The sequence below is a fragment of the Anser anser genome, assembly GCF_964211835.1.
Source record: "Anser anser genome assembly, chromosome: Z".
NCBI classification, from domain to species: Eukaryota; Metazoa; Chordata; class Aves; order Anseriformes; family Anatidae; genus Anser; species Anser anser.
The window spans coordinates 53,037,407-53,058,871 of record NC_139723.1 but is presented as its reverse complement, the minus strand read 5'-3'; the positions used below and the strand labels follow the sequence as shown (position 1 = coordinate 53,058,871).

The 21,465-nt window shown below is 39.4% G+C and overlaps 1 protein-coding gene across 6 annotated transcripts in view; it reads left to right on the top strand.

Annotated features, from left to right (window-relative positions):
• The window catches only part of CCDC171 (coiled-coil domain containing 171), a 171,289-nt gene that overhangs the window by 22,651 nt on the left and 127,173 nt on the right, over positions 1 to 21,465 (top strand). For all 6 annotated transcript variants that reach the window (XM_083816338.1, XM_083816336.1, XM_083816340.1 and 3 more), the window contains exons 7-8: positions 12,365 to 12,457; positions 13,775 to 13,935. In XM_083816338.1, the coding sequence (XP_083672464.1) occupies positions 12,365 to 12,457; positions 13,775 to 13,935 (254 nt within the window). The remainder of the gene's footprint in view (positions 1 to 12,364; positions 12,458 to 13,774; positions 13,936 to 21,465) is intronic.

Here is a 21,465-nt window from a genome sequence, read left to right as displayed (position 1 = left end):
GTCTGGCTTGAGACTGATGTTTGAACAGCAGGTGGAAAAAGGCTTATATGAACATGAAAATAAGGTTAAGATGAGTTACCGTTACTGTAAGAAATCTGTACATTCTCAGTAACCATTTAATATGTCTTTCTTCTTTTTGTCTATCCTCCATTCTTTTTGACTTAAGAACAGGTTTTGAGAATAAGTGAATCTACAATGGGAAATATACCAGAGCTGAGAAAGGCACCAGATGGTGTGCTACGTAGAGAGAATAACATGCTAGAAGATCACAGCGGTGTTATGCAGCTACTTCCTATCTTGTATCTAAATGCTAAGGGTAGTTTTAGTTCGTTTGTCGAGTGAAACCTGTTGCTGAGGAGTCTTACATTTTTCAACCTACTGCCTTGTAATTGTGCTCCTTTTAATAAAATGCTAGTTACAGTTCATAGAATCATAGAATGGCCTGGGTTGAAAAGGGCCTTAAAGATCATCTAGTTTCAACCCCCCTGCTCTGGGCAGGGTTGCCAGCCACTAGAGCAGGCTGCCCAGAGCCGCATCCGGCCTGGCCTTGAATGCCTCCAGGGATGGGGCATCCACAACCTCCCTGGGCAGCCTGTGCCAGGGCCTCAGCACCCTGTGAGTGAAAAACTTTCTACTAATTTTTAACCTAAATCTCCCCTGTCTCAGTTTAAAACCATTCCCCCTTGTCCTGTCACTATCAACACATGTAAACAGGCCCCCTGTTTGGACAGTTCTCTCTAAAGTTTCAGTATTTTTTTCATCTACTGAGTTGGTTTTGTAGTAACCATGTGTGGTAGTTTTACTGAACTCCAACATAGCCTCTCTATCACCCCACCTCCTCAAAGGGAAAGGGGGAGTAAATAGAATGGAAAGGGCTCAGGGACTTAGATAAGGACAAGGAGATCACGCAGTAATTATTGTCATGGGCAAAACAAACTCAGCACAGGGAGATTAATGTAATTTATTACCTATTACTAACAAGATAGAGCAGTGAGAAACAAACAAAAAACACCTTCCCCCGTATGCACCTTCTTCTACGTCCCCCCCAAGAGTGGCGCAGGTGAATGGGGGGCTGCAGTCAGTCCCTAACGCTTTGTCTCCACGGCTCACTCACGGTCACTCCGTGCCCCTGCTTCATGTGGGGTCCCTCCCACGGGATGCCGTCCTTCCTGAACTGAGCCTGCGGGGGCTGCCCACAGAACTGCTCTTCAATATCTGCTCCCACATGGGTCCATCCTTCAGGAACAGACTGTTCCAGCATGGGTCCCCCGTGGTCAGCAGCTCCCACCAGACCTCCCGCTCCACCGGGGGCTCCTCCACGGGCTGCAGCGTGGAGATCTGCTCCGTGTGGGACCCATGGGCTGCAGGGGGACAGCCTGCTCCACCAGGGGCCTCTCCACAGGCCGCAGGGGAACTGCTGCTGCCTGCCTGGAGCACCTCCTGCCCTCCTGCTGCACTGATACTGGGGTCTGCAGGGTTGCTTCTCACTCCTCTCTCCCAACTGCTGTTGTGCAACAGGTTTCTTTCTCCCTTTCTTCAATCTGCTCTCTGAGAGGCTCCACCAGCGTTGCTCGCTGGCTCAGCTCTGTCCAACAGCAGGTCCCTTTTGAAGCCATCTGGAGCTGGCTCTGGTCTGACATGGGGCAGCTGCTGGGCTCTGCTCACAGAGGCCACCCCTGCAGCTCCCTTGCTACCAAAACCTTCCCACATAAACCCAATACACCACCTTGTCTGAGCGTGTGCTCTGGACCAAGACATTCTTGGTAGAACCCTTGTCACTGAAGAGAAGTATGGTGACCAGATGATTCTTTACCCTGTTGTAAGTTTTCTATCAAAGGTCTTTTTAAATATTTTCTGCAACCAACTTTAAATAATTGGCACTTGCAGGATAATAGGGGTCCTTAAAGGAATAAGTGACATACAATTTTTAGCTGTGTTCTCTGTTATTTTTCCCTTGAAAGGCAGAAGTGTTTAAAGCATTGATTGCTAGAAAGTTAGAGCACTGCATTAAAGATGAAGTACAAAAGAAAATTCCTACAGGGAACATCAAAGCTCATCAGCTCAAAACACTGATTATTGACCAACAAGGTAGACATTTGTGCCCTCAAAGAGATCTACAGGAAATCTATTGTCAGGTATTGCAAGCTGTGTTTATTGGCCTAGCCAGAATTGCCTTCAGATGGAAAGTGCTATGTACTGGGAAGTTTGAATAGCCCTTTTAAAACAAAGATTTTTTTGCTTCAAAATACTTACACAAGTTTTTGTTTGTTTGCTTGTTTTTGTTTGTTTCTTTTGTTTCTTTTTGTGATGTAGTGGCTTATTAACATAGGAATTATGAGATGAAAGGAAGAGGAGCAAGGCAAGCAATAGTTTCTCTCTTTAAATAATTTGATTGGGTGTATTTACCATCTGTAAATTTGAAAAGGAAGCGCTTAGACCCTTAAACAGGTAACTGTGCCCTGGAGATGGTTTTATCAGAGAATGCTATCTATTAACGACAATCAATGAAGATATTTTAATTATTGCTTAATTTTTATTAGAATTAAGTTAATGTATTGATCTCTCAATACTCTCTAGTGAGAAAACAACGTATTGACGCCACAGAAAAAAGTCTTATGGTACTTGTAAGTGTAGGTGTTTAATCAGTGATGAAGGAAAGTTTGTGATAAATGCTCTTGAATAGGAAGGTTTAAGCAAATAAGTGCAAGTCCACATGAATAATAATAAAAGAAAAAAGTAGCCTAAGTTAAACAGCAGTGGGTATGCTGTAGTCAGCTTGCATTTCACTGCCATCTCAAAAGTAAATTGCATGTTTGCAAATGTCTGAAAGGGCCTACAGTGGTATCTTGAAGTCAGAGAGATTAACTAATAAGCATCTTTTGAAAATGCCTTTACTGTAAGAAGCAGAAGCACTAAATATTTTCAGCTCATAGTATTGCTCGCTGTAGACTTCATACTGAATGGACTCAAATTCCAAGGTTTGTGACAACATTATCTGCATTGTACAAGGTAACTGTACTCTGCATCTCTGTTTTACAAAAGTTTGTTTTTGCCTTTTCTGTGGTTATGAAAAGCTGTCTCCTCAGGGTTCTGAACTTCAAAATTCAGGATCATAAAATCTGTTTTAAGCTGCCCTCTCACCTGTATTTCTCTCCCAGAAACTTTACATAGAGGAGCATTTTAGTATTAGCAGAGCTTGAAAATTAATTTGCAATGTTTCTTGTTCAAAACCTCACTTTGGCTTACAAATTTGTTATTCTGCTTCTCTGACATTCTGGAATACAGTCAGGCAGACAAATTATCTGTTCTTCATGCTGAAACAGAGTGGAAGAACCTCAGCCGAAGAGACCAGATAAACTCTTCTTCAACTCTGTAGTATGGTTACTGGAACTTTTTCTTTGAAGATTGTGAGGAAGGTAAATGGTGGAGTATTCAAGGACAGACCTGCTGGGTAAAGGAGGGGAACTGAGCACAGCCTTCCCTCCCAATAGTTTGAAATAAAGGACTGTGCTCTTTCAAATGGGCATGATGCATTCCCACATAGAATGAAGTGCTTCTGTGAAGCCTGGAGATTGTTGGGATATAAACAATATGGATTGCCTGGTTATAAACGTGCTGTGCTGTCAGTGGAATTCTTCCTCCCTAAATTAAGCAGCCTCCTCAGTAGCATGATAGCATCTATGGATCGCATTCTTAGTTGCCAGATTCTTCCTGTGCATTGTGGAAAAGGTATTAAAGGAAGGCAATAAAGTCTGGGCAGTAGTTCTCACTGTGTGCCAAAATGTTGAGGTCTCTGCAGTTCTGCCCACCTAGTGCTACTCTTGCAAGGTTCTGTGTTTTTCTTTTTAAAGCTGTCAATTTAAAAGTCCTCAGTCCATGGGAATAAGTATTACCTATTAGAAATACAGATAAAGTTCTGACAACCTGTACTTCATGCTGTGGTTAAAATACAAACATTATTTTTGCCTGTAGTGTTAGTATTTGAGACAGATTTCCATTCAGTTATAGAAGCCTGAAAGTAAAACCCCAGTTAGAAGGCAGTGCATTTATTCAAGAAGTAGCCCTGTATTTCTTTATTTACCTTCATGGAATATTTACCTTACAGATTGATTATTTTTTTTAATTTATCTTTATTTTTGTTTATTTCTAATGGGAAAATGGGCTCGTGAGATGTTCTTATTTCAATATCCATGCAGAGTACCTCGTTTTAATGGGCATTAAGTTTAAAATGTGTACTTAAGTTTTTCATGATGATAGTAAACATCTTAAGGTGATTTGTGTAGTGAGTAGGATAATTCTAATTAAAAGGCAGCCCTTTAATTTTATGCCATACACTACTTCTTGATATGCTGTCAGGATGATTTTATGGAGTTCACAAAGCTGTTCGTTTACTACCCTCTGCTGGATGTGAGGGAGAAGTCCATGAAAAAATACAGGTTACAGTAATGAATAGAAATGGTAAATTTAGAATCTTTCTTCTTGTACTTTGACACTCGTGGAGATGATAAATTCTAATGCATTAGATTATAAAGAAAGAAAGGAGGAAAAAAAGTCTTGCCTGCCACTCCACCCCAGTCTCTCCCCGCCCCGCTTTTATTATTTTTGAAATGTTATTCGGGTTTTATATTTGTTATTATTCCGAACATGGTCTAAAGGAGTACATTTCTAGTTTCTGGAGTGCATCTCTAGTTTCTGGAATTAGACTATTAATTCTTGGCAATTCTACAGAAGCTTTCCTTTATTCTGCTGCAAGATAGCTGTTGGTACCATGTCTAACCTGCTAGTTTTATAGCTTGCAGCAGTACCGAATGTGGTGCCCACTGCATGGGCTTGGAGCCCTTCTGAGCACATACTGTACCAGAAAAAATTGAAGTGGAAACCCTGTCAGTGTTCTTCATCTTTAGCCAAGGATACAGCAGTCAAACAAATTCTTGATATATTTGTGTTGAACTCATCTAGATTCTACAAGTTACAAATATAAGTATTCTGGAAGCAGAGTCTTTTATTTTAGCCCTTTGCTCCAGTGCTCTGGAAAGATGATTTCTTGGGAAATATAAAGAAATTTGTATTTATAAACAGTGTTTCTTGTGATGTGTTTAACTGCCAAAAAGCTGGGAGGGAAAGCTGTTTGACGAACAGTGAGGAGAGGAGAATCTGGATTTTTATCATGAGAAACAGAATTATTAGTTCATAAATTTCAATCTCTTTGTCTTGTTCACAGAAATGCAGTGATTTTCTATTGTTTGTTTTGTGTTTGGGCTTGCCAACTTTTAGTAAGATGAAGCTCAGGGTCTCTCAAGGTTTTAAAGCGTTTCTCATGAGTCCTGAAATATGTCCTATAACTTGGTGCATTTTATTTTGGAGATTTTGAATATGTTGCCATTTAAAGATGAGTCCCTTAGCTTTCCTGATGCCTTTCCTATCCCCCTTCTTTAAGTATATTGACCTTTTCATGTCCTGCTAAATGTGTCGTCTTGCAATAACTTGGTAATGCTGCTGTGGTGGGAAGATGACTGCAAAGAAAACTTGTTGGAGTGATGGTCCACCTCTGTATTTACAGAAGGTGTAGGTACATGTAGGGGTACATTCAGGGTTGTAGGTGTACTAAATTTCTTACTGTATCCAAGTCAGAGAATCAAGAAATTGAGGTCCCAGCTAAAATCAAAGTAGAGTGGAGAAAAAAAAACGAACAACACACACACCACCAACAACAAAACAGAAACCAACCAACCAAAAAAAGAAAAAAAGACCTGCTTTTTAATTTTATGTGTTACTAGTAAATTCACTGTGAATTACAGTGTAAGGTAAGTTAGATAAGTCTCACAGGAAAAACTTGAAAAAGCCCCAAAGAGTGTGATAGAGAACACATTCCTCACTAGTTAACAGTGTCACTGCTTGAAATTTAAACTCCTTTTTGTCTTCTATGCCTACACGCTTCTTGATGGCTTTTTCATGTGTCCATAATGCACAACTCCTATCTTGGAATTCTAGCTACTGTGACTGTCATGTATTCTCTCTAAGAGCTGCAGTTTTCATAATGATACCTCTGTGGTGGCTCTGAAGTTTAGGCTTCTTCAGTGACACGCTCACTGATATAATGGAATTAATCTCTGAGAGGATATTCCCCTTTATCATCTCATACCTCATTGTATTACTCAAGTTGAGGTTGAAGGCTGTTCACTCTTAATTTGCTGTCAGACCAAAACTGAATACTGTCTTCTGTAGACCTTAAGAGGAGCTAGTAATAAATCACATGTAAATCTTGTCTGTGTGCATATATAAAGTAACAGTGTCAGTTAATGTGCTCTTACAGGGTTTATGGGTTATGGAGCATGGAACCAGAAGGGGCATCCTTTTCCCCTCAAGGTACGGTAGAAAGGGAGACCAGTTCATATGGGTTTGTCAGCTGCAAATCAGTTGCAGAATAGAATGAACTTGGGCTTTAATCAAAGGGAACCAAACTGTATCATTTTAACAGTCCTAGTTTTTACTTTTCTTTTTTTTTTCTTAAAGCCAAGTATATGGGTGATCTTGGAGATCCCATGCCAATGTAGTTGTTGATCCAGTGTTACGCAGGTCAAATATGGCTCTTCTGTCAATGACATATGTTATTCTAGACTTCATATATAGGAGATGTTCAGTGAGGATTGGCTGCACTCCCTAACACTGAAAGAACGCTTGTAGTTAAGTACTTTTATAGTTACTAAAAAGTTGTTTATTATCTGGACAGGAGATGGCTCCACCTTACCATGATCAAGAAGCACCAGCCTTTCTAACACTAGGTGGAAATGGTCAGCACATTTCCCAAAGATGTGCTTAGACCTGACCTCCTGATTTGAGTTAGGATTCATAGGGAAATGCTTTTAAGTTGGAAGAAATTAAGATCTTAATCTGAATATGGAAGCACACAAATAGAGTGTGTGGATGATGATCCTGATTTGAAACGTGTATATTCACTGAAAACTGTATCTTGGCTGAGCATTGCGTGTAGGGGCTGGATCTCAGCCGTGGGATGTGTAAGTATCCTGACAGCTTGCTAGTAAAAATGAAACTGAAAAATCTTGCGGAAGTGATCTAAGTAGAAGCAGAGAAGATAAAAATTATTTCTGTTACTGTATCTAAACTTAGTAACTGTTGTAAATATACTTTTATATTTTTGTTTTCTTTGTTGTACTTTTCTCCGATAACAGATATTTTGATGTAAATGTAAGTATTAAAGGATTCCATTTTCATGGCTGTGGCATTGTACAAGTGTAAGATATTGAATTATTCTTTCAGTATGCACTACCCCAGTATTCACAAATATTGCAGCACTTAAAAGAAGGGTGAGAGGCTGAGAAAAGTGGAAGCCACACAGGCCAGCATGGAAAATGGTACTTCAAACTGTTAGCATGTGCAAAATGTCTCCTAGAAACCACATTAGCATTGGCATGCAACAGGCGAGTGCAAAATGTGTCTGAACCTTAAGGGATTAAAGGAAGTAGTCTAACCATAAAGCATAGTTGTGCCCATGAATTGTAAGGCTTGCATTGAAGTTTCTGTAGTAATTTTTATTTGCCATCTCTCAAAAGACACAATTTTGTCTGTGTTGTTGTGGAAACAGATATGAAATACTTTGTCCTTTAAATTAAGACCTAATTTGGCTCAGTTAGAATATCTGAGGAAACTTTGAAGATTCCACAAGTTTCTGTATAGTACCTTACTTAAGATAAGTACCTTACTTAAGATAAGCTTGTCTTCAGATATCCTGCAGGTGCACATGGAAATCACAGATGAGCTCTTCAACTACTGCATCTTACTGGATAACCAATTTTATATCGATGTTGGATATGCAAACACCTTGTAACCACTGGAGAACACGCTTCTTTGGATCCATCCTTGAGATACACCTCCCTGGTTGGCTTGGACCTGAAAAAAGGCATTCCAAGCTAAAATAGAAAGTATTCCCACTTGATTCCCAACTGAGAGACTGTGGTCTGTATGTCTGAGACCTGCAGGTTGTTTTCAAGCATATTCTTCTTTGTATGCAGGCATTGTGTAAAATTTTTGGATATATGGTTCTGCAAGGAGAGTGATTCTCATCTTCTGTGAGATTCAAAGAGGTTTGGCAAATGTGATTCTCGTACCAGCAGATTATTTTTTTTTCCTGTTTGTTACCTTTCTGTTTGTCAGAAAGGAAAGTGGAACTCCTCATCCCACTTCTCCTTCTGGAATTGTTCATATGGGTTACAGGTTAGACTCATCCCTGACATCTCTTTCTTTCCCTCATGGAGTCCATAATGCATCATTCTCTCTGGCAGAGCATGCAGCTTCTCAGTGTGGAGAGAAGTGTTTATAAGGATCAGTAGAGCCTGTTTGAAACTTTACTAGCAAAATAGACAGTATTTATATATGGTGTTTTTTTTTTGTTGTTTGTTTGTTTTTGGCGGTTCTGTTGTTCCCAAATAGATCTTCAGTCTCAGTTTGGAATCCAGGTACATTTTCTCTGTCTGATGTGCACTTAGATAAACAGCAATTCCCAAATTCTTTTCTGTATAGCAGTCTAAGCAAATGTGAACTTCTCTGTATTTGATAAGTCTTTCAATTGTTTAGCAAGGTGTATGTGCTAATTACTGGAAATACATCTCTTGCAGTTTCTGTTTTCCCACAAATTTTCCATTTAATTGTCTGGCATATGACTGCTTAAATTTGCTAAATGTATGGTGAACCAGAAGCTGTAGCAGTCAAGTCACAGAACTCTGGAAAAAGAATAGTCATTGCTGTACCAGACATTGTTGTACAGACAACATTTACATTATTTCCCCAATTTACATGTGTAACTTTTCTACAAGCTCTTTTAAACATGTGAATCTATTCTGGATAAGAGAGCTGCTTATACTGGTAAACTAAGGCTGAGTTTTACCAGAATAATCTTTCAAGGCGTATAAGAAGAATATACTTCAATCATCATCTTTGGTTTCTATCTATCCAAGAAAGTAGTGGCAGTTCTTGTCTGGTCCCTGACAGTGGCTTGATTGAAAATACATTTCAGTCCTCTCCCTAGGTCCGTGTTTTCTGAAGCTTCAGTGAACTCATTTAAGCAAGATTGTAAAAATCAAAGTGGTAACAAACTACTGGTATGACTCAAGACTTTGAAGAATCATACTCTAGAAGGTGAAGTTCAAAAATAAGGACAGGAATTGAGATTCCTAACCTTGCAAAGAAACTCCTATTTTGAACAATTCATTTGCTCAGGTCTTCATATGGGGAGATTATCTGTAAGATTCTATCAATTTCCCACCTATTTTTGATTTCTATTATCTAATATAATATTGCTGTATTCTCTGTCTTGAGTATCTTTTGAATGGTTTCCATTGGATACATGCCAGGTGCATCTAGGTCGTCTTTGGTTGGTGTCTAGGATTCATACCTCTACAGCCTAGACATACTGTCTTTTGTTCCAAGCTCTAATTATTTCTTTTATTAGAAGCCTGTTTTATATTTTATTAGAAGCCTATTTCTCATGTTTCAGAGATTATAAAGAATTTCTGTAGATGGAACACTAGTTTTCCCAGTACTTCCCTTTTTAGGCTTGCTAGTTATACAAGTTAATTCTTCAGTAACTGTGATGCTTCAAGCAAATGAACCATCTGCAAATACATCTTTTTAAATGGATTTGCCCTTAATTCAGAGAGTAAAAGAGTGATGTGTTGGCAGTTCTTAAGGTGTCTGATTGCTCCTGCCTCTCTTTCTTCGTTGTTTCACAATTTTTAGGACTAAAGTTCCGTATTTCTGACAGTTTAAGTTTCCTTTGGACCATTACTTTTCCCTTTGTCCATCATGTCGGCTTAAAGAAGTGTGCTCTAGTATTAAAGAACTATACCAAGAACTGATACATATGTGATCTGTTTTGGAGATGAGGGTTGCTCCAGTTTTGCATTCTTGGCAGGTGCCCTCAATCAAGCTGTTATTTGTTCTCTCCGTTTCCACTTTTCTTCTCAGGATTGATGAAATCTCATTGTTCTAGGGGGCCTCCATTTGTGAAAGTCAGTTAACCCTTGTGATGGTGACCTGCAACAAGCAGAAAGCTCTTTTGTTCAGATGAGGAGAGGCCGAGAGGAAGGAACAGAGCAGAGTTCTCAGTTGGACTGATGCTCAGAAAACAAAACAGGATTCTGTAGTCCAATGCAGTACAGAACATGTGAATTACTAAGTTATGCCAAAAAACTTTCAGAGTCACTTTTTTCACTTTTTCTATTTCAGTGTTTGATATATAAATAGACACTTGAGCAAGCTGACCAAAGATGGAAGAACATTTTTGCCCTTGAGTGTATGTCATGAAATGTTCCCAGTGAAGTTTTTAGTTCTTCATTTTTTTAAATAATTTTATTTCTCACAGTAAATGTTGTGATAAGTACCTTCCTTGCTCTTCCCTATGCTCTTCTAATCAAAGACTGACTTTCTGAGAGTTACTACAGAAGAAATGAAATCCACCTCACTTATATATATTGTTTACTGACTACTTTTACTAGGGTGGCAGTATTCTTTTGTAAAACCATCCTGTTGACAGATGTTATCTATTGGAGAATGCTAAGGAGGTCCTTCCAAACTGATCCAAGAGGTAGTTTGCTAATTCTGTGTTAAGGCTAAAGGGGAATAAGAGCTGATGTGTGGAAGGAATGAGGTTGTTAAGAGTCTAAACCAAGCTGTTTCTGAGAATAGTCTTAGAAAAATAGAAGTACAGGGGGAGTATTTGTGCAGGATTTGTGGACTTATTTATTTATTTAATTATTATGGTAAGCAGATAAAATTCCTGAGAAGAGAAAAAGTTTAAGTCTTCTGACAGATCTTATTGTGGAGTAGGTTTGGTAAGCTCTGTGCTGTTGCTGCTTTTCTTTTTAATAGGCCTTCTATGAACATCAGTTTTAAAAATCTTTCCTTTTTGTGTGTATGTGATTATACAAACGAAGTTTCAATTTATTGCCAAGAACTTTTGTTTTAACATCTGTTAATGTTTGTCTTCTCTTAAATGTTTGGAATCAAGATGCAGTATCACATGCTTATTACTTTATTTTACATTTCCAAAATCAGTAACTTTGATTGTATTTATGTAACCTGAAATGTGCTCATGTTAAATGACTTCTTGATATTAATTCCTTTTTCTTGGTCTTCCTAATTTAACTTGAAACCAAGAGACAATTTGGGATATATTTTTCTTTTCAATTCAGTCATCCATCACAGTGAAAAGATTTTATTGATAGAAAACAATGTAGTTAAATTTACATGCAAGTTCCTGTTGTATCAGATCTTTGGTTACTGCTTTTGTTAAAAGTATTTTTCCAGATGAAACTCTGTTCAGGCCTTTATCTGGATGTATGTGTCTGGTGATCACTTTTGTGTTTAATGTAACTTGGAAGATTTTTCTTCAGCTTGAAACACTTGACAGAAAAAAAGCAACAAAACCAACAAAAAGTAAGAAAATAAACCACCGTTTGAACTTTTTGTGGCCAATCCAAATTTCACAGTAGATTTTTAGCATAGTTATTTGCATTCTTCTGCTTTTCTCAATTTTGAAAGAATGGACATCAAAGATTCACAAGTCTAATTCAGACATGTTGCTTAAACTATGCATACATCTGTATGTTCTTTTGTGTAATGACATGTGCTAACTGACTAAATTAGGATATTTGGTAAAAGATCATACACATAATGTCTGCTAGACGAAAACATAGAATAGTTATAGGTCAAGGAACACTACAACAAAGAATACTAAGTTCTTTGAAGCATTACAGACTTTGGAATTTTCGATGCAGAGAAACTGATGGGTCTAGAGCTGCAAAGCCCTATTTTTGGCACCTTAATTGGAAATTACGTGCCAAAACTAATATGTGCTTAAGGAATTCTCTATATTCTTGATGCTTTGTCTGTCTTAATACTGAAATTGCAGGTACTCTATTGATGAATACTCATTGTATTTTGAAACATATAGGATGGGGTTATGTTGCCTCAGGTGACAATCTTGGTGAACAAGCAGATAGAAAGGTAACAAGTAGAATATTTAAGTTTAATGTTTTTACTTTCTCATTTCAGCCACAGTTTTCTTCATTCTGAAACAATGCAGCAATAACATAATGTTACGTTAATTTTTTTAACTACATAGAAAATATTTTTTACATGCCTAAAATAGTAAATTATTATCTGGATATGTATTTCTTGGTGCATCACAGTTCTTACATCATTTCTTGATATATCACAGTTCCAAGTACAAGTAGTTCAGATCTACCAGGTTGGTATATGGAGTCCTAATATACTGAATAAACAGAATAATCTTTGTGTTCTATTTACTATCTGTCTGGACTTAAATTTCTTCAAAATGTATTTCTAGGCAGCTACAGTGAGAATAAAGAAATTGGAAGAAAACACCGAAGCAGAGAGAGCAGCGCATTTGGAATCCAAGTTCAATTCAGAAATCATCCAGGTAAGCTGTTTGTTAAATACTTTGTGGAAGTGTACAGTAAAAGAGTTGATGAAGATGTAAAGATACAATCTTCCAAAAATGGTAAGACCACTTACTTTATTCAATGAGAACACTGAATATTTTTTTTTGTATTGTGTTGAAACTGTAATAACTAATACATAAACGGAAGAATAGAAACATACCTATTTTTGAGGGACCATTATTTTTTTATATTAATAATTTAGTTACATTTGTAAGTTTGAGAGAGTAATTTCTCCTAGCATTTAAACAGTGTGGGAAAAGGAAATATTTCACTGGAGTTAAACACCATAATACTAGTTAAATGTCCTGTCTTTTGGATGGATGCTTACTACAACACCCAGTGGATACATCTAACTTCTTTAGGAATGGGATAATCAATGCACCCTGAAAGTGCTGTTCCAAATACCATTTTTCAGAGTAGATTTCAGCTTCAAATAAAATTACAGTGTCAGCAATTACCAGGAAAGGTTAATTGTATAAGAAAAAGTAGCATATATATACTTGAATATTAAATCTTTAAATCATACGGGGTTTGACCAAATAAGGCAATTATGGCTTATTTTAAAAAGCAAACAAGAAAAATTTAAGTAGCAGTTCCTTAGTAATCTTACATTATCACACCCTTTACAATGTTTTTAAAAAAAACTCCAAAACCCACTTCTTAAAAAAAAATCTTAAAAACTTAAAAAAAGAAAAAATTGGTATTTTATTTTTTTATTTTCTGAGTAACAAAAATAAGTATTGCCATTCCTGAGAGAGTTATTTTCCTAGTCTTATGATCTGCTCTGTCAACAGGCACTTTTTTTTTTTTTTTAAAGTGACAATTAATGTACTAAAAAGGAGATATTCAATTTTATTCATTTCCTCTCCTTACTTTACCATATGCAAAGGAACTGGGAGGGCAACATTCCTTAAAGTTAGGGACTTCTCTTTTATGAGTTAGTGACTGATTAGGTTTTCTTCCACGTCCATGTATGTGGACTTTACAAGTGTGTTTTGTGCTGAGCAGAAGTGTAGCCTTTGCTGTTAATCCCCCACTTTCATGCATCTAACTTAAAAAACAGAATTTCCCTGAAAACCTTACCTAAAGCGTAAAAGACAAAAAATTTTGACGCTACTGAAGGACTGTAAAAGGCACTTTTCCTCAGCTTATGTATTTGTTTCTGTTTGAACTGTATATATTCATACGCTTTTGCATATTTTCAGTGCTTTTTCTATAAGTGCATTATTATAGAATTAATAGAATATAATTGTCCTTAGAACATTGCTTTCATTGTTTTTTTTATCACTTTGTAGCTAAGAATTCGAGACCTTGAAGGAGCTTTGCAGGTGGAAAAAGTCAGTCAAGCAGAAACTCTTTCGGATTTAGAAATGATCAGGAAGCAGTTCAAAGAGGTAGAAAATGCATATGAGAAAGAAAAAGAGAACGCCCAAGAGAACTTGGAAAAACTCAATATGTAAGTTATCTTCTAAATTTACTGCAAAATGGCAGTAGGCAGCTTGAGTAGCACTTACAGTTTACATTCTCTATAGTTTTCTGTCAGTAAAAAACAAACCCATCCTATGCGCTTTGCCAAACCAAGGCTGAGTACCTGGCATTCTGTTAATAAGGGGTTCATACTACGAGCATACGTATCGTGGGAAGGCGGAGAAAATCTGGAGAAAGTCTGTTATGCAGATTATTTGTCAAAGCAAAATACTGAAAATGGTAGTTATAATAGGGTTCTGTCTCCCGTAGTGTGTGGGAGAGGTGTAGGAAAACATACATGACAGGCTTTTAGCAGATTTTTTTCACTATACACTTAAATTATTATGAAAATTATTCACCTCGTGGAGCTAGACGGATCTTTAAGATTTCTGTCTTGAAGTTGTTTGTTTATAGTGAGTAGTCTTCATTTACAGCTTTTGAATTCAGGTTGAAAGTTTTGACTTAGTAAGAAGATGACAGGAAAAGGTGTGCAGTGTGTGAGAGTAGACAATCATAGAATCATAGAATATCCCAAGTTGGAAGGGGCCCATAACGGTCATTGAGTCCAACTCCTGGCTCCACACAGGTCTACCCAAAAATTCAGACTATGTGACTAAGTGCACAGTCCAAATGCTTCTTAAACTCTGATAGGCTTGGTGCCGTGACTGTGTCCCTGGGGAGCCTGTTCCAGTGTGCAACCACCCTCTCAGTGAAGAACCTTTTGCTGATATGCAGCCTGAACCTCCCCTATTACAGCTTGACACCATTCCCGCGGGTCCTATTGGCGGTCACTAAAGAGAATAGATCAGCGCCTGCCCCTCCACTCCCCCTCGTGAGGAAGCTGTAGACTGCGATGAGGTGTCCCTGCAGTTTCCTCTTTTCCAGGCTGAACAGGCCAAGTGACCTCAGCCACTCCTCTTATGTCTTCCCCTCTAGGCCCTTCACCATCTTTGTAGCCCTTCTCTGGGCACCGTCCAACAGTTTAACATCCTTTTTGTACTGTGGTGCCCAGAATGGCACACAGTGCTTGAGGTGAGGCTGCACCAGTGTAGAGTAGAGCAGGACAATCACTTCCCTTGACTGACTAGCAATGCCATGCTTGATGCATCCCAGGATGTGACTGTCCCTCCTGGCTGCCAGGGCACACTGCTGGCTCATACTCAGCTTGCTATCAACCAAAACCCCCAGGTCCCTCTCTGCGAAGCTGCTCTCCAGCGTTTTACCACCCAGTCTGTACGTATAGCCAGGGTTGCCCTGTCCCTGGTGCAGGACCCAGCACTTGCTTTTGTTAAACTTCATGTGGTTGGTGATCGCCCAGCTCTCCAATCTGCCCAGATCTCTCTGCAAGGCCTTTCCACCTTCAGCCGAGTCTACAACTCCTCCAAGTTTGGTGTCGTCGGCAAATTTGCTCTGAACACCTTCTATTCCTACATCCAAATTGTTTATAAAAACATTGAAGAGAACTGGCCCTAAAATGGAGCCTTGGGGGACCCCACTAGTGACAGTCTGCCAGCCTGATGCAGCCCCATTTACCACAACCCTTTGAGCCCTGCCCATCAGCCAATTGCTCACCCATCATAAGATGTTTTTGTTTAGCTGTATGCTGGACATTTTGTCCAGTAGGATCCTATGGGAAACCGTGTCAAAAGCCTTACTGACGTCAGCTGGTTTCCCTTGATCGACTAGATGGGTGATCTTATCATAAAAGGAAATCAAGTTAGTCAAACAGGACCTACCCCTTGTGAACCCATGTTGGCTGGGACCAGTGATTGCATTGTCCCCCAGGTGCACTTCAATAACTTCAAGGACAATCTTCTCCATAATTTTACCAGGCGCTGATGTGAGACTGACAGGCCAGTAGGTGCCAGGCTCTTCTTTCTTGCGCTTCTTGAAAATTGGCACAACATTTGCCAGCTTCCAGTCTACTGGGACCTCTCTGGATTCCCAAGACCATTGAAAAATAATTGAGAGAGGTCCCGTGATGGCGTCAGCCAGCTCTCTAAGCACGCTGGGATGAATCTCACCTGGACCCATGGACTTGTATGGATCCAGGTGGAGCAGCAGATCCCGCACACGTTCAGGGTCGGTTTGGAGTTTATCATTCCCACCGTCATGGTCCTCCAGCTCAGGGCACCCTGGGTCCCGAAGCCCATCATCAGCATTGAAGATGGAGGCAAAGAAGGCATTAAACGTCTCTGCTTTGCCTATGTCATTGTCCGTGAGGTGACCTTCCCCATCAAGTAGCGGACCTATGTTTTCTTTGGTCCTCCTTTTTTTATTCACATATTAAAAAAAAAACACAACTTTTTATTGTCTCCCACAGACCTGGCCAGCTTCAACTCTAATTGGGCTTTGGCCACATGAATTTTCTCCATACAAATGTGAACAGCATCCCTGTATTCCTTCCACGTTGCCTCACCCTGCTTCCAGCAGCCATACACTTTCTGCCTAAGCCCCAGAAGAAGATCCCTGGTCAGCCAGGCCGGCATTCTGCCCCAACTGCTTGACTTCTGATATTTTGGAATTGCCTGATCCTGTGCTTTTTGGAGGCAGTGCTTAAAGACTGACCAGCACTGATGGATGCCAATGCCTTCAAAAGCAGTTTCCCAGGGGACCTTGCTGACTAGTTTCCTGAGCAGCCTGAAGTCTGCATTCCCCATATCCAGGGCTGGAGTTTTGGTGGCAGTTTTCCTCCTGTCACCAAAAATTTTAAACTCAACCGCTTCATGGTCACTATGACCAAGACAGCCGCCAATTGCCACGTCCCCCACAAGACCCTCTCTGTTCTCCAGCAACAGATCTAGGAGGGCACCTTTCCTAGTTGGCTCCCTTAGCACCTGCACCAAGAAGTTATCATCTAGGTGCTTTAGGAACCTCCTGGACCTGCTCATGTTGGCCGTGTGGTGATCCCAGTTGACGTCTGACAAGTTGAAGTCCCCCATTAGGACAATGGGAGTTGATCTTGAGGTATTTCTTAGTTCCTCAAAGAATCATTGGTGTTGTCATCCTGGGTAGATGGTCTGTAATAGACTCCCACAACGACATCTCCTTTGTTTGTTCATCCCTGAATCCTTACCCAGAGGCTCTCAACTTTGCTATTGCCAACTGCACGCTCCACACAGTCCAGCCTCTCCTTCACATACATCGCCACCACCCCACCTCACCTGCCCTGCTTGCCCCTCCTGAGGAACCTGTAACCATCTTTTGAGGCACACCAGTCACAGGACTCATCCCACCAGGTTTTGCTTATGCCGAGGATGTTGTAGCTCTGGGACTGGGCCAAGACTTGTAGCTCATCCAATTTATTCTTCATACTGCGTGAGTTTGCATAGAAGCACTTCAAATGCGCCTCATTGTACGCAGCACCTCGTGGAGCAGACTGAAGGACATCACTAGCACACAGTCCCTCTGATTCTGGCATGCTTATCACCAGCGGGCCTGATTTTATCCCTTTCCCCCTTCAACTCCAGTTTAAAGCCCTATCGATCAGCCCCGCTAACTCCTGGGCAAAAATCCTTTTTCCCCTCTGAGAGAGGCGCATACCATCTGGTGCCAGCAGGCCTGGTGTCACGTAGACCTTCCCATGATCAACAAACCCAAAGTTCTGCCAGTTGCACCAGTTTCGAAGCCACATATTAATGAGATGAATCTGCTTGTCAACACTGATCCCTCCTATCGGAAGGACAGAGGCAAACACAACCTGTGCCCCTGATCCTTTAACCAGTTGCTCCAAAGCCCTAAAGTCCCTTTTGATTGCTTTTGGACTTCCCTTGCTGCTTCGTCATTACCAGCCTGAAAAAATTACCTGGAATGACAAAAATTAAAGCCTGACAAAATTACCTGGAATTCTTGTCCCACTTAGCATAATCTGTTTCGTCTGGTAACAGGTGGTTTTTGGAAGAATGGCTTTGTTACGTTCCCCAGGCAGATAGGGGGATTCATAGTACTGTATTGTCTTCTTTGGCTGAATCAAGTATATATTGGTGTAAGAAACTGTCAACCAAAAGAATGGTGTTGGAAGGCAGATAACTAAGCCAAATGTTAAGTAAAGTGAAGGACAGTAATAGGTGAAGTTTAGGGAAGGAAGAGCTTTAAGAGGACTTAAAGTTGGTGGTGCACAGTGAGAGTGTGGAAGGAGATTCAAGCTACTAGAATGAGTTGGAGAAAGGCAGAAGTGGAACTTCCTTCAGTCTAGGATTATATGGGTATGTACACACAGGTATTTATGTTGACTTAAACAATAGCAAAGAACAGAAGAAACCGGATTTTGTACAGGTAAGGAATTTTGTGGACCTTTGAGCACTGAATTCATCCTTACTATATACATGGTTACAGAGCTGTTTTTAGTAACATTTGAAACATCTGCTGTGTTATTATTCATAAAAATAAGGACAAAATAAGTCTGAATGTGAGATAATGCATTTAGGTAAACCAGAGCCATATTAAAAAAAAATAAATCCTTTTTTTTTCCCTAAGAAAATGAAATAATTTTCATATAAAAAAAGTTGTGACAATATGTGAAATACATTGTGATTCTTCATGAAGATTGCAGTCTTAACAGCTGGGAAGCTGACTGAATATATTTTGAGACTCTCTGTGGTCCTAAAAGAACATCCTGCCTGGTGATTCTTGCTTTGAACATGAATCTGTGTTAGCAACATAAATGGCTTTAAACTAAAACTAAGTTATTTGCGTTTCCTTGAAGTAGAGAGAGCCTGTATCAGTGAAATGACTTTTTTTTTTTTTTTTTAAATTTAAAAAGTTCCTTTGTGCTCAGAACAGCCTTGTTTGAAGATTGTTGGATCACTGGCTTTACATAAAAAGCAATTTGCATTTCGTGTGTTCTTCATGTATGTAACTTCTTATTCTTACACAGAATATGGTTCATTTTTTATCTTCTGGTAGGTTGCCATATTCAGGTGGTCCAGAAAATATCAATAATTCATGTTTTCACAGATGAATTCACAGATAATATCTTTTCTTCCCCACTCATTCTTGGACTGTTTCTTCAGTCCTTCAGAGGTCCAATATTCCAAGGTCAGATTTTCCAAGGTCCATATTTGTATTTAAAGCTAGAGCAGACAAAGTCAGCATCCTCAAATGAAACAGATGAATTTGGGGTGTTTCTTGGCTGATGTCAATGAAGCTGGAGTAGTTTTCAGCCTAGAAAAGCTTTTCCAGTCTTGTCAACATGGTATGACTTTCTGTAATCAATCAGGGAACCGTTAGTCTTCCAACACTCTCTAGGTACCATTTACTCCTTCCGTCTAGAAACTTCTGGAACTATTCTCTTTTTTTCTGTGTAAGCTCAAAAAGTTGCCCTTGAATTGTATGAGCAGCTCATACATGCATAAGGCATTGGCTTTGTGTGTTAATTGGATATCAGTATAAACTTTGTCTAATATCCAGACAGTACTTTCGCTACTTTCAATTATTTGTTGATTCAAGCAATTATTTCTAGCAGCTTCTGCGTACTGAGAAAATTTTCCATGATTTTAGACAATGCAAACCTTTCTGTGGAAGCCAACACAGTTTAACACGTGGTGGTTGTGTCAACAGAGCTTAAAGAACAGCCATCCACCTGATGGTCTCAAGTAGACCATCAGTATACTCGTATACTTTAGATACTTGCATGCAGTGGGCATGTACTGCCTCTTTTGTCTCCTGCCTTTTTTATGTTTTGAGGTAAACAAGTATCAGTTAAACTGATGAGTATCAGTGATTTCTTTCACTGGATCCCATCATTGGAACTTTTGATCTACTTACCTTTGAGGGTTGTGGTCCTTGGACTAATGACAATGGCAGGAGCTTGACATTTTTATTTTAAGCCATAGTTTGGCATCCTAATATATTTTCCCTTTTTCTGGAGGAGTCCCACAAGATTGTGTTTAAGTCTTATACCTTGGAAGGTGTTGGGGACTTTCATTTATTGTGATAGAACACGTGAAATTTTTTTAGCTGGACTTGATGTGGAATAAATTATACTAAAGTTGGAAGCTATCTAAAGCTGTGAGAAATTATTTTCTCAGAAAAAGATGGTTGTAGTAACTGATACCAAGCAAACAGACTTTTCTGGGTTGCATAATTTATTAATTAGCTCTGAACCCAGTAGAACTATGTAAATTGGAAGCAACAAGGGATCTGGCTCTCTGTGTGAATTTACTTTTCTTGAAGAGTGAGGTCATGACATAGAATAAATTGGAACTTCTCTTACTGTGTTTCTGAAAGTTATGAGAGTAGGAGTGACTTTGGAGGACTGAAATAGACAAATTCTTTCTTTAAGGATAAGAAGTAAACATCTACAGCTAAAAGAAAAAAAATCAGCCCGGCTGAAGCGGAAGCACATAGGTATTAGGAGGACTTATAAACTATTCGTTTAGCTAAAATATATATCTTTATATAAGAGATAAGTCTATAGGACATATGTAAGAAATAAGTCAAAGCCAGGAAGTGACAATATTTATTCAAAACTTTAAAATTTGGAAGAATTTAGAGCCTTTTGGATTACTTAAAATTCTAATGAGACAGAAGTGGTGGGAGAAAAGGAAGAGAGAGACCTCGTTGTTGCCGCTGTTAAGTTATGTCATAGAATAATTCAGATTGGAAGGCATCATAGAAGATCTTTAGTTCAACCTTCATCTCAAATCAGGATCAGCTATGAGATCAGGTTGTTAAGGGCTTCAACCAGTAGAGTCTTGAACACCTCCAAGAATGGAGATTGCACAAGCTTTCTGGGAGTCTGCTCCACTTCTTGACTGCCATTATGGTAGAGAAAAGTTTCTTCTAGTGTCTCCTTTGAACCCTTTCTGATTCAGTTTGTGACTGCTGTCTCTTGTCCTCCAGCCATACATTACAGTGATGAGACTGTAATGTCTCAGTCTTCTTGATAACCTAAAGATATTGTGGGGGTCTGTTATGCACCCTGAAGTCATCTTTTCTCCAGGATGAATATATCAAGTTCCCTCAGTTCTTACATGGCTTGTACTCTAGCCCTTGATCATTCTGGTGGCATTCATCGGACCTCATTCTAGTTTATTAACTTTTTTTCTTGTGCTGTTATTAGTTCTCTACTAAAATGCTATGCTGCTGATTTGTGGCTGGCTTGCTGTCTGCCAGGTCTTTTCGGTCAGAGCTGCTCCCCAGCCACATCGCTTCAGGGGGGCTCTTCCTTCCCAAACTCTGAACTTCCACGTGCCACTGTTGAATTTCAGAAGCCTCATGTTGGTGCGTTCCTCCTGCCCATATAGGTTCTTCCCAGTGTATCAGTTTTGTTGTGTTGTAACCTCCCCCCGGCCCGGTTCAGTGTTACCTGCAAAACTGATGAAATGGCACTCTTGGTCTAATCCACGTGATTGATAAAGATGTTAAACAGATTGTAGTATACACTCCTACAGTATCCAACAGTAGTTACCAGCCACTACCATCTGAGATTTACTATCTAACCTTTTTTATTATTTTTTTAATCTATGTGGTAGTCTGTGTATCTAGACTGTGAAGTCCTAATTTGGCTATAAAAGTA